The sequence below is a fragment of the Syzygium oleosum genome, unplaced genomic scaffold (assembly GCF_021117445.2).
Source record: "Syzygium oleosum isolate NSW1041296 unplaced genomic scaffold, Sole_v2.1 Sole_v2.37, whole genome shotgun sequence".
Taxonomy (NCBI): domain Eukaryota; kingdom Viridiplantae; phylum Streptophyta; class Magnoliopsida; order Myrtales; family Myrtaceae; genus Syzygium; species Syzygium oleosum.
In genome coordinates this window covers 712657-728474 of record NW_026607521.1, presented here as the reverse complement: position 1 = coordinate 728474, position 15818 = coordinate 712657, and the positions used below count along the sequence as shown (strand labels likewise).

At 40.6% G+C, this 15818-nt stretch overlaps 2 protein-coding genes and 1 non-coding gene across 9 annotated transcripts; 2 read left to right on the top strand and 1 right to left on the bottom strand.

Moving 5' to 3' along the window:
* The first annotated feature begins 987 nt into the window (after window positions 1–987).
* LOC115688580 (uncharacterized) lies at window positions 988–7503 on the top strand. Of its 6 annotated transcripts, none has more exons than XM_056305542.1 (10): window positions 988–1194; window positions 1312–1425; window positions 2421–2555; window positions 2700–2766; window positions 2896–3023; window positions 3330–4412; window positions 4655–4692; window positions 4790–4991; window positions 6260–6316; window positions 6993–7503. In XM_056305542.1, exons 3-9 carry the CDS (start codon window positions 2421–2423, stop codon window positions 6260–6262), a joined length of 1656 nt encoding a protein of 551 aa, XP_056161517.1. In that variant the 5' UTR covers window positions 988–1194; window positions 1312–1425; the 3' UTR covers window positions 6263–6316; window positions 6993–7503. The 6 variants fall into 6 exon arrangements, with proteins under 6 accessions (XP_056161517.1, XP_056161515.1, XP_030470290.1 ...); XM_056305540.1 differs by having other exon boundaries at window positions 2700–2772; window positions 6975–7503; XM_030614427.2 differs by having other exon boundaries at window positions 989–1194; window positions 2700–2772.
* A 3475-nt stretch (window positions 7504–10978) lies between these two features.
* Window positions 10979–14827, top strand: LOC115688602 (serine/threonine-protein kinase-like protein ACR4). Of its 2 annotated transcripts, none has more exons than XM_056305506.1 (2): window positions 10979–11465; window positions 11558–14827. In XM_056305506.1, the coding sequence occupies exon 2, from the start codon at window positions 11781–11783 to the stop codon at window positions 14553–14555; it is 2775 nt and encodes a 924-aa protein (XP_056161481.1). In that variant the 5' UTR covers window positions 10979–11465; window positions 11558–11780; the 3' UTR covers window positions 14556–14827. The 2 variants fall into 2 exon arrangements, with proteins under 2 accessions (XP_056161481.1, XP_056161482.1); XM_056305507.1 differs by having other exon boundaries at window positions 11550–14827.
* Window positions 14828–15220: 393 nt separating this feature from the next.
* On the bottom strand, window positions 15221–15292 carry TRNAT-UGU (transfer RNA threonine (anticodon UGU)). Its single transcript has one exon. It is a non-coding gene; the product is annotated as a tRNA-Thr (tRNA).
* Window positions 15293–15818: the final 526 nt, after the last annotated feature.

Below are 15818 nucleotides of genomic sequence, written 5' to 3'. Positions count from 1 at the left end.
CTCTTTGAGTGTCGCTTTGCCCGATGCATGTGAAAGGGGAAGCTTGAATGCACCCTAGGGATTAATGGAGCCGGATATCGAAATTTCATGCCGACAGCAACAAAAGAAATATAATGTTTTCATCTTTTCTTGCCCTATCAATAGTTAGCAAATATTTTATTTTGATAGTGATTTTTCATGTAATGAAAAGTAAGTTTGACCCTATTTCCCGCACAAAAAGGAAAAAAGTTCGACTCCTTAAGTAATACTAAATTCTAGACATGCTCGGTAAATTCTAATATAAAAAATAACAAAATTTATGTGGCTACTAACTATTCATCTACCAGTAATGTCCACATGCGTTTAGTAGGTCTTTACATACACTAAAATAATTGTAAATATACTTATACGTCATTAACTATTTATTAAGAATGAACTTTATTAAGACTCACGTAAGAACTCTATTAAAGTTCGATAAATCCGTATATATCGAGAAATTCCACGAATTTGCTATCCGTTTGAAAAAATCATCGCACAGTCTATAAATTATATAAACCAAATACATTTTAATTATCTTGGATAAGTGCATTGAAAGTCTTGAAACTTATTACGAAAGTGTAATCAAGTCCTAAAATTTTTAAAAAGTACAATTAAGTCCTTAAACTCGTTGGGAAAGTGTAATTGAGTTCTAAAACTTTAAAAAAAGTGCAATTAAGTACTAAAAATTATTAAATTAATCTAATCCAGTCCTTCTTTAGGATTCAATTGCACTTTCGTTACAAGTTTTAAGACTTGATTGCACTTTTTAAAAGTGCTAGAACTCAATTATACTTTCGCAATATACTTTAGGACTTTCAGTATACGTATCTCTAATTATCGAAGACGTAGATCTTGCATGAACCGGATTCACGTGATTAACGGTCGAGATGGTTTTGGCCGCCGGTGGTCCGTGGGCCGTACGATCGCGTCTCCGCCTGTTTACGGTTCACACAACTTTTTTTTCGGAGTGTGAAAGCTTTGAAAAATGAGGAGCGAGATTGACTCCAAGCTTTCAGCCTTCTCCCCATCTCCTTCCTCCTCCTGCTGCTCCTGGTGCTGCTCGCGGAGCTGTGCGCTCCCTGCTCGTCCTCCTCGCCATTCGCTCTCTCCTCCCTCCTCGCCTTCGATTTCCCGCACGATTCCTTCGGATTTTCCCGGGAAAGTTTGTCCGATCAGGTGACGCTTCGGCTCCTCACTACCGTCTCTGTCTCTGTCTCTGCCTCTGTCCCTGTTTTCTTCTCCTTCTTGTCTTCTTCTGTTGTCTCCTTTGACCCGCGAGGAAATGCGGTGCAGGAGGAGCTCCTCGCTTTCGAGCGCTCGCTCGATTTGTTTCCGGCTCTTTCTTGGCCGAGTCAACAGAGGGCTTAGCGAAAGTGCGCTCCTTTCCGCAATACGTTGGATCTCGAGGTAGTCCCGAATCTCAGATTTTGCAGCGACGTAACGTGGGCTTCGATAAGACCCTGCAGTTTTGCTCCTTCTCCTGTTTCTTTTTCTTTTTCCTCGGTGGGCAAAGAGCGAAACCTAGAGGTGAAAACTCGGGTTTGAATGATTGGGTGGTTTCCCATTGTCGTTTCTTTCGTTCCTTTTTTTTTTCGCCTTTTCCCTTTTCTTGGGTTCTGGGGTTGCGCGTCTTTTATCAACCAGTGAGCAAGACTGCGAAAGACTGATGCTTGACGGTATCCTATCAACTTATAGTCGCTTTCTTGAAACTCTTCCCTTACTGGCTTGGTTGGAGCCTACTACTCGCTCGCTCTCTCTCTCTCTCTCTTTGATGATTCCTTCGAAGCTGGCATTTTTTCCCCAGTTGTTGCAATGTGATTTTATTATGCCTGAAAATTTCGAAACTTGAGGAGTGCTGTCCATAAATCTGCCAATTCGGATAGCGCATGAGCTTGGACTTTCGGTCCATCTATAACCGATGTGCACCATGGCACTAAAATGTGACCTCGGACAGTAATTCTTGCTCCGACCATGTGCTTTCTTTCTTTCATCCTTTCCTTTTGAGTGGTGAAGCTACTGTTGATGCTGTTAAATATACAAAAGTTTCCATTCCAGGACTTTTATTAGGGGGAACGCGATAAAAGAAAAGGTTGTAAAATTTTAGTTCGGGGGCGAGATATAAGAATTTTACATGAAATTCGATAGGCTATAGCTTACAAACCACACTGAGGTCCGTCATTATATGCATGACCGAAAAAAGGTGAATTCTATCACCTGAATTCCTTCTGCCTAAAGGTAATAAACAATAACAAACTGGCATTTGCCTCATGGTTTATGTCACTCGTTTTCGTGATTTTGTCTGTGCTATGTTACCACAGTGCTTTCAAGGGCTACGTCCATCAGTTAGTGCTGTACTCTCACTTGAGATAGTTGCTGAGAAGGTTTTCTTTGATTGAATGCAGATGTTTGATAAAAGGAATGAAGGCTTCTACATGAACTTCTCTAGGAGAGAGCTTCAGACTTTGTGCAAAAAATATGGTTTGCCTGCCAATCGGTCGAAATCTGATTTGGCGAATTTACTAGCTTCTCGCTCACAGGTAAATTACCTCTTAATTCCCGCGTCTGATCAAGCATCGTTTAGGCACTCTCCTTCTTTTTTTGGTGAGAATTAATTTTGAGATGCAGCTTATTCCTGTCAATATGTGTACGGGACTGATGCAGTGATTATCATTAATCTTCAGGAATGCAATTTAAGACCATTGTCTCAGGTGCACCGTGACTTACAATTAAGATTTGCAGAAAAGGAAGGTCCAGGTTTGCACTTTCTGCTGCTTCCTTCTTTAATTTTCTGATTTCAGTCTTCCGAAGTCTGTCATTTGGTAGGGCATCATTCTTGACTTATTTCTAGTTTGATGCTTATACAAAATATTTTGTCAGGGGCTTCTGTCACGGGTGACTATGGATTAATTTCTTTTCCTCAAGATAAAGATGTCAGGCAGTGGTTTCTTCATACTGTGAAAGCCAATCAGTTAGAAGGATCTGTAGAGGCTCAGAGGTTTGATGAGGTTAGACTAACTAAATTACTGGGTTAAATTTTTTTTTTAAATTTTTTAATCACTCGCTGTCATACTTATTTCGTGTTCGTGGTATTATTAAGCTTGTGTGAGCTCTTTTTCAAAATTTTCTGTAGGGTTCACTCTCTTCACTTTTGTGATGCTATTGAATTCTATTCTGCTAAAAATGCGAATTTGTATTAAAAGATGTTGAATATTTCTTATCTTTTTGGCCTGTTCTTTTGTGCCTGCTGAGTTTGAATTTCTCTGATAGCCTGATGATGATTGACTTCCTTGCTCCTGTAATTGAATATGCAGGACATATCTCGAGACCTACTTCCTCAGCATGCAGAGACACCCTGTCCACAGTTTTCTTTACAAAGTGATAACACTGGTTTTCATTGTGGTGTATTCCCGAGAATGATACCTTGTGAGAAAAAAATGGGTTTGCACGGATCTGGTGCGGCAGAGTGCATGTCCCAAGTCCAGTTTAAAGATATAAAGGCCGGTGCGTTTTGTGCGGCAGATGTTATTTCTGCATCCGTATATTCTGCCATAGTTCCTTCCTCTTCCTTTGAATTTCATGTCAGGTCAGAAGAGGGAATTAATCTTCATGTGGACTTGAACTCAAGCCCATCTGACTGGGCTGAGAAACTTAAAAACGATGTTTGTATATTTGAGAGTGTCAATTGTATGAATAATCAAAATTCTCGTGAGGAGCTTGGACATCCTGGGGAGAATAATGTGATGAAAAGTTCCCTTTCACAGACTGCAGATAACAGCCAAATGGCTTCTGCCCCTTCGGATGAAGATAAAGGAAATAGTTTTGAGGATTATTTTCACCCTGATAGAGTCGACAGTTTGTTGATTTCTGCTGCTGAGGTGCCAAGTGTCATGGATGCAGAAGTTTCAAAGGGTTTAGAAGAAGTTCAGATGCCTATCTCATCCAAATCTGAATCAATTGCGCAGAGCCAGATAATTTCTCCGGTGGCATCCTGTGGCATGGGTGGTTGTAATCCGAATATCTCTGATAACCCCGACATAAAGTCTGGCAATGATTCATTTTCACATACAATATCAGATGCTACAGTTAGTTTTATCACATCAGATCATGTTGCCAAGCATGGTGGCGAGAATTGTATAAATTCAGATTTGCAAAACAACTGTAAACCCACTAATTTTGGTGCGACGGTTCCTGAAGGGTACAGAGTTGGTTCCAAAGAGTTGCACTTGTCGAAAGCTGCAAGTTTTCAGGGGCATTCACTTTCACCTTTCAAGACTAATACAATTGACATTCTGGTTGATTGGAAGAACAAAAGTGAATCAGAGGGTGAATCAGCCAACACCTTTGAGCTTAAGCACGACCATGATGGAAATGTTCCTACTTGTTCCGACATAGAGGTGCTCTCTCTTTTTTTTTCCCCTTTATTATTTTCCCTTGCGGAAAAACAAAGATTTCTTTGCAGTCTATGGACAATTTGCTTCGAATATGTATATATTCTCGATGGTGAATATTGAATTGCCAAATCTCGTTTTATTGCTCATTTCAATAATTACTTTCGTTTAGCTTCTTGTTATTCCACATGAATAAGAAACTATATAAATGTTGCAATATATCTGAACGGCATCCTATCGTTCTTAAGGAGAGGAGCAGCACTGCTAGTGGGGTGGAGAGTATTGTGTAAGTTTATGTCACCAGACTCACCACGAAGCATTGCATTTTGTATTGTTTTTTCTATTATTGTTGCCTGAGTATAAAGGTTTCTTCCTTCTGTCAGATGCTCGCAATTTGAAAAATCATCTGCAAGAAGTTCTTCAAGATTTGATGATATTGATTCGAATGAAATGTTACAAAAGAGACTACGAGTGGATAGCGATGACCAAAGTGACTGTGTTGGAATGGATGTTAGAATTTCTAGATGCTCCAAACATCCTAATTTGGAAGTTCTACCAAGAAGATCTGTGCGGCTGGTGCCCAAGGTATGGATCGGCAACCTCTTTTGGTTTCTTACAATGATGAATCAACAAAAGCTTAGCCACCTCATCATTTATTTCTCCACGATTACTTCACATGAATCTAAAAGCTAGAGGAGAGAACTGGGAGAAATGTTGAGATAGCCTCGCCCTCTAGTCAATCCTTGGGAGGATGATGCTAATGTCATAGAGTATGAGAGTGTAATATAAATGGTTACAAATCATTCACTAAGTATGGTAAGATGATACATTAGGACTTTTGTGCTTATCGACTGCAAGCTGTCTTCCGTCATCACTATCTTTGGCCATTAGCATCCATCATTTTGATAGCAACCTTACTTCTTCTGGGGATCTTGTACTTTGTAGATGAAATTTTGTGATTCATATTCACATTTCTTGGAGTCTTGTCATCTCAGTGAGGTCATTCTTTTGATTTGAGTTAGTGCTATAGATTGGTATTTTGCGTGACAAGTGTACGGATCTCTGGGGAATTGTTATTTGCTTAAACTTACCAATAAGTTTCTAGGTTGCATCTTGCAAATCATTCATTAAATATGCTGCTCACTGATGTAGGTGTCATCTTAGTTATTTTTACTGGAAAACGGGAGATAATTGCCGAGTATCTTGGGAGAGACCATAGGCATGTGGTTTGAATTGTGAGGAAGTTCCACCAGCCTGCCAACATTTTATCCATTTGTCAGTCTCTTCTTGATTAGACGGATTTCTACATAATTTTTTCGGCAATTAAAATGCAACGAGAGTACTTTTGTAATTAATATAGAGTGAGAGAGTAGACCGCTAGACATTATTGGATCCCAAAGAAATCTGTGCTTTGACATTCATCTTAGAGGAGGACCCATCCCTTCTATTTAATGTATAGGCCTAATTCTTTTTATCATTTCACTTCAGAACTTACCTACAGGATAGGCACTAAACTTTATACTTGTCTGGTCGCTGTATCTTGCCCTTGTCTAATTCAGTGCTCGTCCTTGTCTTTAGATAGAAGAATGGGGCAACAGCAGAGTATACTAACCAAATTATGTGAATTTAAGTGCTTGTAGTCTTGTCCTAATCTTCTTCCAGTTTTAATCTTTATTCAGTTTATTTCAATGTATCTGGGTGATCATTTGCTATCTTGCTTCTGGAATGGTTTCCTTACTCTCTGGTTTAGGTTCAATAGAGCTATTCTCCAGTGTAATTAGTTTGCATTTCCCTTCTAATTGTAGGTTCTTATCCTTAAATCTATTGCTTAAAGGTTAAGTTCTTTTCTGCAGTGACTTTTTGCACTCGGCTGGGGCAACAAAATGAACATTCTTCATCATAAGGAGGCAGTAAGTGTGGAGATTCATTCGTCACTTTTGAAGGAACATGGCATTAATATGAATTATCACTATACTCCCTTCGTCTCAAGTGTGGTGGGCTTATTTGAAAGGGAGAAAAAACTTGTTATCACTCTTATGAGTTTCCCTTCAGAATTTGAGAATTAGATAAGATATACATACGTATATATTCTAAGTTCCAGAAAACTATTGAAAACTTATATATTATTTTATATGTCAATAGTCGTATATCTTGAGAGTTTTCAGATTTTTCACGTAGAATAAAAGTCATCTTGTGAGAGTCGCAAGATCTTTAAAAACTAAAAATTATCATAAATGAAACTTGCTGATGTGACATGCACCAAAGTTGGAAATACTTTATGTTTCCATGGTAAGATTTTGTTCTCTATATGCGTTGTGTAAACCAAAACTTACTCATTGTGGCAAAGAAGAAAGAGAAAAAAGATCAAAATCATTCAGCTTTCTAGCTCGCCCTATTGTAAGGGATGTTTTGTCTTTGAAAGAGTGCTGAGTAGTGTATTTATATGCAGTTGACCAACGCGAGTCGCGTTAAAAGATGTCATCGCTTTCTTGAGTTCTAATGAGCCTCATGTTTGCTGCTAGCATAGCATTTACCGTTCGAACTGAGATTATTTCCCTAATATTCCAGGATGTCTCCTCACTGCAGGTGGTTTCATTTACCGGGGAAACTCCTGCGCTTCTCCTAATTTTGTCGCGCGTCAGAGAACTGAAGTCACTCGAAAGAACCAAAAAGAGCCAGATTCATGCAGTGTTGTCATTGTGTGTGTTAATCTATTGATTATTATTTCTCCATAAGTATGCATATAATCTGTAAGCCTTTTGCTTAGCATATTTACTTTCATTTTGTACTCTTTTCTACATCAGAACAAAGTGTTTTAGCTGCATACTTGGACAACCCGTTTGCGCGGGAATGTACTTTTTTCAGATTGTCAACTAGGGTTCTGCACTTCTGACCAAAAAAAAAAAAAAACTAGGGTTCTGCACTTTCTAGTTTGGAGAATTAGCTGTGTACCTAAGTATTTTCAGATGAGCTTACCACAACTTTTAAAGTGAGCTTTGCTAAGCTCTTGAGTATTGTATTTCGGACATGATTGTTTGGTTACCAGAAGCTTAATCGAGAGCCGCGACACGAATGAACGATCTCAACTAGAGTCGCATGATCCACTTGATGTTCCCGGCCAAGTCGGGATTTGTTTTGGGTTTGTGATATGTTCTAATTTATGAATGTTAATATCATTAGCAGATTGACCTTTCCTTAATAAAACAAAATAGCTGCTATTAATAATTAATAAGACAGTCAATTAAATTCTTACTAAATACTAATTCATTGATTATAAGACAAAAAAATGATATCATCTTGGTAATGAGACAATGATGCCTTATTTTCATGACATCGTGTCTTGAGCACGTTAAGATATCAATGGTTCCAAACGTTTGAAGATTTTCATGGATTGTGTGTCCTGAAGCAGGGCAACATGTCCAAATGATTATTTCGTTCGTTTTCCTAACTTTAAGAATTTCAATTTGAGAGAGGCCTAAACGGGTCGATGCCACGTGGCAGCGCCAGCGAAAAGGCTATAGTTTATTTATGAGAATGGGCTGAAACGAAAGGGGTCTATGAATCCTGGGGTGGAATTTCTAATTTCGAGTTTTTTGGGGTTCTAATTAGACAATAATGTTGTGGGGGCAAACTTGTAGTTGACCAGTATGACCACCGTGTCATTATTTTGCTGAGACCTATAAAAACTTATGTCCGCAATAGGTCGGTCATTAGGTGGTCAATTCAATTTTCACATTTCAATGTCAGTAATAATGCTAATTAAAGTAGAAATTAATACACCTTGACATACGAAATGATTCGACAAATTATAAATAATTTTTAAAATAAGTGGGTCACATTTTTTTAAAAAAAATAAAAAGGTGGGTTGTGTCACTTAAAAGGATAATTTTATAAATCAATAGTATTAAAAAGCAAGATTTTAAAAAAAATAATTAATAAAAAGAACATGTTAGAAGGAAGTTACGTTAGTTGTCTTTCACTCGAGTAATGATTTAATTATTAACAAAAGTTGGTCTTTCACTCGAGGGCTTGACCAAGAAAACACACACGCCCAGAATCAAAATCCCCCCCAAAAAAAATTAATAAGAAAATTGAAAAAATCAAGACTAATTAAATGCAATTTAGGGTTTGTGGGGCTCTAAGCTAAATGACTTTGGATTTCGTCGTCGCTCGGACGACGACGTTTCGCGGGACGATTCGGAGGAAAACTTATAGAAATGAAAAGTTCCGCAGAATGACAGCACAGAGAGTTCCGCATGTTATGGATCAGGAAATTGCTGGTTTTTTTTTTTTTTTAAGAAAAGGTAATAATCCACCAGATTATTTTGCTGATAATTAAAAGATATTCGAATTTCGGTTTATATCTTAGGGAGAGGCATTAATTGTTGGTCCCCCAACATCGATGTTTCCGTTTCTATCTTCAGGTCTAGTCTAATCATTTGAATCGATTGATGTTTTTAAAATCATTCATTTTTCTTTCTGGGTAATAAATGGTTAAGAAAAAGATGGTCCAAGCCTTTTATTGCATCGAAATCTTATGGAATGTGTAGGCACCAACTTGATCACCTATCGATAGATGGACTAAATCAAGACATTAGTCTTCGACAATGTGTTTTTTTTTTTGTATTGCCATGTGACTACTTCTGAGAATTTGCTAATTTATAATAAATGACACTTGATAATACAGTCCATTGTCTCTTAATTTTCTGACGAGAAATGACACTTTAGGTAGATGAACTTATGAACTCGACTTGTGAAATACCCGCATTAACTTTAAGGGTCAGATAAGGCGTAAGCTAAAATTTAAAAATCAGTATTAATTGTATTTCATGGTGTGTACATCTAATACGCACGCACAAATTCACTATTTAAATCATTGACGATAATAACAAACAAAAAAACGGGAGTTAATTGTGGCAGAAACGACGAAAACAAGCGGATCATCGAGTAACGCATAATAAATTTGTTAATTAAAAGTATACGAGCCTAATTAAAAGTATTTAGGATCGATAACTATGAATGGTATTAGTTAGAAATCTCATTCAAGATCATTAATTGCGTCACGCTCGAAAGCAGGTCTTGATGAAGGAAATGAAAAGGACCTGAGAGAGTGTTCAATTTCTTGCATAGGCATGTGAAGAATTCTTGAACAACTATTTCTCTATCTTCTGAGAAAAAAAAATATTAATTATCTGAGATTGAGATTATTGTTTATGTTGCTCTAAACCCTGGAATAACGGTGGCATGGGGAAGCTTATCAATAAATAAATTTAATAAAAAAAAAGACAAGCATAAATAATTTAATGGGAGTTGTAATCAGAACAGGACAAGAATTGGAACAAAGATATGAATTAATTAATGGATTGGGAGTCGGTCTTAATCTTCGAACTCTTCATCGGAGTTTGTGTTGGCTGCCGGAAAATCAGGGGACAGTTTGCTCTTCTTTTAATCAATTCTGATATTGATGTTTTTTGAAGGCAGATCCAGGGCTTAATCAATTCTCAAATAGATTAGTAAGACTAAACTTAGTACATTTTTTTTCCGAAATAAATTGTAATGTTTTAGTTTCATTTAGGAAATATTGTATTCGTTTATAGAAGTGGGTTGATGAAAATTTTTAATAGGTTTACTGAAATTATCCAACACATCAGTAACCGCATGGCTAATTTTAGATACAAATTCTCTAATCTCTATGCTCACATATTAAGGGAAGCTAGGTTCCTATTTTTCTAGGAACCATTCTCCCTTTTATTTCTTTAAAATCTGTAAAAAAAAATTTAATCTATCACTCAATTCACAAAAGAGGACCCCTTCAAGACCGGAGCGATTACGTTTATTTATGCACGTAAGTAGTTGTTAATTCCAACCGAATTTTGCCTCAAATTGAAAAAAATTTCTAACTCACTATTGTAAAAACGCCTTGATTATCAAGAACATCTTTAATTTCATCATGAATATTTTCCATTAGTCCACCCGAGAGCCGGACCGAACCCATCAAAAACTAAGAACCGATCCCTCTGGTTCGGTTCCCTGTTCCCGGTCGGGAACCGATTAGCCCCGAGCCCCACTAAAGAAAATCCTGGAGACTCGGTGCTAGTTTATCGATGGAGCCTTATTTGATGTAAGTGGACGAGATTATATTAAGTGCATTTATTAACGTTAATCGAGCTAAGTGTTTGGACACCCGAGTCACTTGAGAAGGAAAACAAAATCTGTCCTCGTCATAGCGGGAAATATGGGGGACGTTTTTACTTTCCCGGCTGAAGCCGAAATAGCTTAGCTCAGCTCTGCTCTGTGTTGCTCGTAACATGCATGCAAGAAACTAATACCAAGATGGGATGGAATGGCCCTCCTAAAAGATGAAGTTAAAACCAAAGAAGGGAAGAAAATTTCGAAATTTTTGTGTTTTGGGGGGGGACAGAGAGAGAGAGAGAGAGAGAGAGAGAGAGAGAGAGAGAGAGAGAGAGTTGCAGGGGAGTAATGGAATGGAAGAGAGAGTGTGATGCATGAAAAGGATCAAATGGGCATTAACTCTCTCATTTAATGCTTCACCTACACTTCGCACCATCTTCGGCCAACCTGCTGTTTCATGGCATTTATTCCTCTCTCTCTCTCTCTCTCTCTCTCTCAAACACCCGCACAGAGTGCAAGCAACCACCGTCCAGAAGCTCAAAACTCCCATCTCTAACCAGATGTGATGTTCCTCCCTCTCTCTCTCTCTATCTGTCTCTCAAGCATTTTCCCGTTTCATCTACTTCACCAGCACACGCTGTCTGAAGCAGAACAGGAATTGGAGGTAAGACTGTTCTCCCCCACCTATGAGAAGTTGTATGAAGAGCAAGCTCAAAGGTATGCCTCCACATCCGATGTGATCAGTGGCCATCATGAGCTTCTAAGAACTCTCATGCAGGTTGGTTTGTGGTAAAAATGTCTCTCTTTTAAATGAAGTTGGAGAAAATGGGTGGAAAAAGGAACTAGATTTGCACTACTTTGGGTCGTGGAAGGAGCACAGGAAGAATGGACAAGTCAATGATTCTGATGGGGGGGAAAAACCCTGTTGTAAGTGTGCTGCTTTTCTGGATTTGGTTTCTTGCAAAAGCTATTAGCAAGGTCTGACATGGGTTCATGCCGCTACGATGGTAGGTTTTTAGGTGGAATGTGAGATTGCTTAGTTTTGTTTCAGCTTTTCTTGGTCAAATGAAGAAGACATTTCCCAGTTGTGGAGTGAAAATTGTGTTTTCTCCCATTTGAGGTTAGAGATGTTGATGTCTGACTCAACCTGGGCGATCCACTGCGGAAAGTCATTCAAGAAAATGTAGCGAGGGGCAGACGTTCTGGGAGTCTTCCACTTGTCGAGCTGGGTTTTATGATGTGATGGCATCCCTGAGCAGTTTGGTGAGAGATCTGCTCGTCTCCATTTTTAGCATTAACAGAGTGTTTCTGGGATTCTTGTGGAATCTGGTGCTCTCGCCGAATTTCTTGCGACTAGTTTCGGGTCTCGGTTCCATGTCCTCCATTGCCATTTCTTATGGCGAGAACGGCCCTGTTTTCTGCGGGTTAAATTCAGACGGTTCCCATCTTGCGACCTGTTACGGCTCGAATACTGCGATAATATATGGGATTCCAGGTCATTTCCCCTTAGCCGGCTTGACGGCGGGCGACGGATTTGTGTGCGGTCTCCTTTTGGATTCTAGCCAACCGTATTGCTGGGGAAGTAGTGCCTACATAGAGATGGGTGTGCCTCAGCCCATTACGAAAGGAGCTCAGTACCAAGAAATCAGCGCTGGCGATTACCATTTGTGTGGCTTGAGGAAGCCCTTAACAGGGAGGCGCCGAAACGTTTCGCTGGTGGACTGTTGGGGCTATAATATGACTGCTAGCTATGCAATTGATGGGCAGATCCATTCTATCTCCGCTGGGTCCGGCTTTAACTGCGGGCTGTTTGCTCAAAATGGATCGGTCTATTGTTGGGGCGATGAGACAAGTAGCCGTGTGATCAGTCTAGTTCCAAAAGACATCAGATTTAAGAAAATTGCAGCCGGTGGATACCATGTTTGTGGGATAGAGGATGGAGTTAGTTCTAGGGTCTATTGTTGGGGAAGAAGCTTGGTGCTTGAAGAGGAAATCTCGGTGGCACATTCATCGGATTCCAACCAAGGACATGTCGACTTGCCACCTCGTGATCCAATGACTTCAATTGTGGGAGGAAAGTTTCATGCTTGCGGGATCAAGAGCGCTGACCAGGAGGCAATCTGTTGGGGTTTCATGGTGAAACCTAGCACCCCAGCTCCCGGCAACACCAAGATTCTCGAAATAGCGGCTGGAAATTATTTCACATGTGGCATCCTCGCCGAGAAATCCCTTCTGCCCGTGTGTTGGGGTCAGGGGTTTCCTACATCTCTTCCGGTTGCTGTCTCACCGGGCCTCTGCAAATCGGTTCCTTGTGCTCCCGGCACTTATGAATTTAGTCAAGATAATGCTCCGTGCAGCTCGCCAGGTTCCAGAGTTTGCTTGCAGTGCAGCGACGGCTGTCCTACCGGGATGTACCAAACTGCTGAATGTACATTGAAATCTGATAGGAAATGTGAGTACAATTGCTCTAGCTGCTTCTCCGCCGATTGCTTCTCGAATTGCTCTGCTAATTCAAATGCCAATCTTAATAGAAGAAGGAACCAGAGATTCTGGTCTCTGCAATTGCCGGTCATTGTTGCAGAAATCGTGTTTGCTGTCTTCTTAGTCATTGTTGTATCTACAACTGCACTTTTATACGTCCGTTATCGAATAAGGAACTGTCAGTGCTCGGCAATGGATTCGAAAGCCAAGAAATCGATGGCAAGCGGTTCTCCTTTCCAGAAACAGAACACTAGTATGAGCCGTCCCGAGCTAGATGAGCTCAAGATCAAAAGGGCTCGGACGTTCTCTTACGAGGAACTCGAAAGGGCCACTGGCGGGTTCAAAGAGGAGTCACAAGTGGGAAAGGGGAGTTTCTCGTGCGTATTCAAGGGGATCCTGAAAAATGGCACCGTGGTCGCGGTGAAAAGAGCCATAATGTCTTCGGATAAGCAAAAGAACTCGAAAGAGTTCCGTACGGAGCTGGATCTGCTCTCTAGGCTCAACCACGCCCATTTGCTGAATTTGCTCGGGTACTGCGAAGAAGGCGGAGAGAGACTTCTGGTTTATGAATTCATGGCTCATGGATCATTGCACCAACACCTTCATGGGAAGAACAAAGCCCTGAAAGAGAGGTTGGACTGGGTGAGAAGGGTCACCATAGCGGTCCAAGCCGCTCGGGGAATTGAGTATTTGCACGGCTATGCTTGCCCGCCAGTGATCCACCGGGACATCAAATCCTCGAACATACTCATCGACGAAGAGCACAATGCGCGAGTGGCGGATTTTGGCCTGTCCTTATTGGGCCCTGTCGACTCCAGCTCTCCGCTGGCCGAGCTTCCGGCAGGCACTCTCGGATACCTCGACCCCGAGTACTATCGGCTTCACTACCTCACCACTAAGTCTGATGTCTACAGCTTTGGCGTTCTGCTGCTGGAAATCCTTAGTGGCAGGAAAGCAATAGACATGCAATATGAGGAAGGTAATATAGTGGAATGGGCTGTTCCTCTTATCAAGACCGGGGACATTTCGAATATCTTAGACCCGGACCTAAAGCCTCCATCCGATCTTGAAGCTCTAAAAAGAATCGCGAATGTCGCTTGCAAATGCGTGAGGATGCGCGGGAAGGACCGGCCCTCGATGGACAGAGTAACCACTGCGCTGGAGCGAGCGCTCGCGCAGCTAATGGGCAGCCCGTGCATCGAGCAGCCGATATTGCCCACCGAGGTGGTCTTGGGAAGCAGCAGGATGCACAAGAAGTCATCCCAAAGGTCATCGAACCGGTCGGTGTCGGAGGCCGACGCAGGGGAGGGCGAGGACCAGAGGTTTGAGTTCCGCGCGCCGTCGTGGATAACATTCCCGAGCGTGACGTCATCGCAGAGGAGGAAGTCCTCGGTCTCGGACGCCGACATCGAGGGGAAGAACTTCGATGTGAGGAACGCGGCGGGGGGCGGGGTCGGGGACGGGTTGAGGAGCTTGGAGGAAGAGATAGGGCCCGCCTCTCCTCAGGAGAACTTGTTCTTGCAACACAATTTCTAAGGATGGCTTTAGGAATGTAAAGGGCACGAGAAGGAGAGAACTATGGAGGAGGGTTGTCAATTCTTTTTTGCATTGGTTTCTGACTCGCGTTCTAGGAATTGCAATGTATCTTTTTTCTCTTTTCCCCCTTTAATATTTTTTTTCTTTTCTTCTCTTACATTTTTCCCTTTTCTAGGGGGGGCCCTCTAAGATGGTAGTCACTGTGATGATAAATTTGGAGATGATGTTTGGGGTAAGCCAAGAAATTGGATAAACTCAATCTTCCTGGTAAATTCTTTGTTCGTGCTGTTACATTTTTCCTTCTGTGCCTCCTTTGCTTCCTTCATTTTTTTGCACCCTTCTTGGTTGCAGAGGTTGTCCATTCATGAATTTCTTAATCATTTCGAACTAATTTATATCAATTCGAGGTTTTCTTATCGTATGGAACGGTTCCCGCAAAAACAATAAAATGAAAAAAAATTGAAAGGGTCACGGTGACCGATGCTTGGGACACTTATCAAGCATGACTAAATAAGTAACGATTCGTTTTCAAAACATAGATAACACATGACGGTAGACAATCGGACATTACAAAATTTTGTGAAATTAGTTGGTTGTTGATTATAAATCCAAATAAAAAATAGAGAGGAGAACAAAACAGGAACGAGGACGAAAAGGTATGTGTGTGCCCCCACGCAGGATCGAACTACGGACCTTCAGTTTACAAGACTGACGCTCTACCACTGAGCTATAGGGGCTTTCCGTAATCTCTTTTGTTTATAATTTATATTGAATCAAAATTGCTCATATAAAATAATTTCTAACTTAGAAACTATAATCAGATTTTATCGGATAACCCCAACGAGACCAAAGATCATCCAAAGAGAGAAAGCTTCACATATAGTTACCGTACTATTCCATTTGATTGCCGAACCAGTAACGAGTCACTTTAAGCGCAAAAAGGAGAAATCATGTCAGGTTATTGTGTGATTCCGATTAGTTTAGTTTGTTACCTTTAAGTTCTCCCTTGTCCAAATAGATTTTTAGGCTCTCGTTAATAATTTTAGCTCGGTTTAATGATTCGTCGTCGAGGGGTTCTTACACTGTTCAATTTTAATCCCTCTGCATTACGCCCAATCATGTTTTTGCTTCAATCGTGTAGCTGAGAAGCATCTTATCTTACTACTATCTGCAGCTTCAAATCCCACTTTTACGACATCGTTCACTCTTCAACATGTAAAAGCTACGATGCATCTAATGAAAAAGAGCTCAAAGGGAGACAAA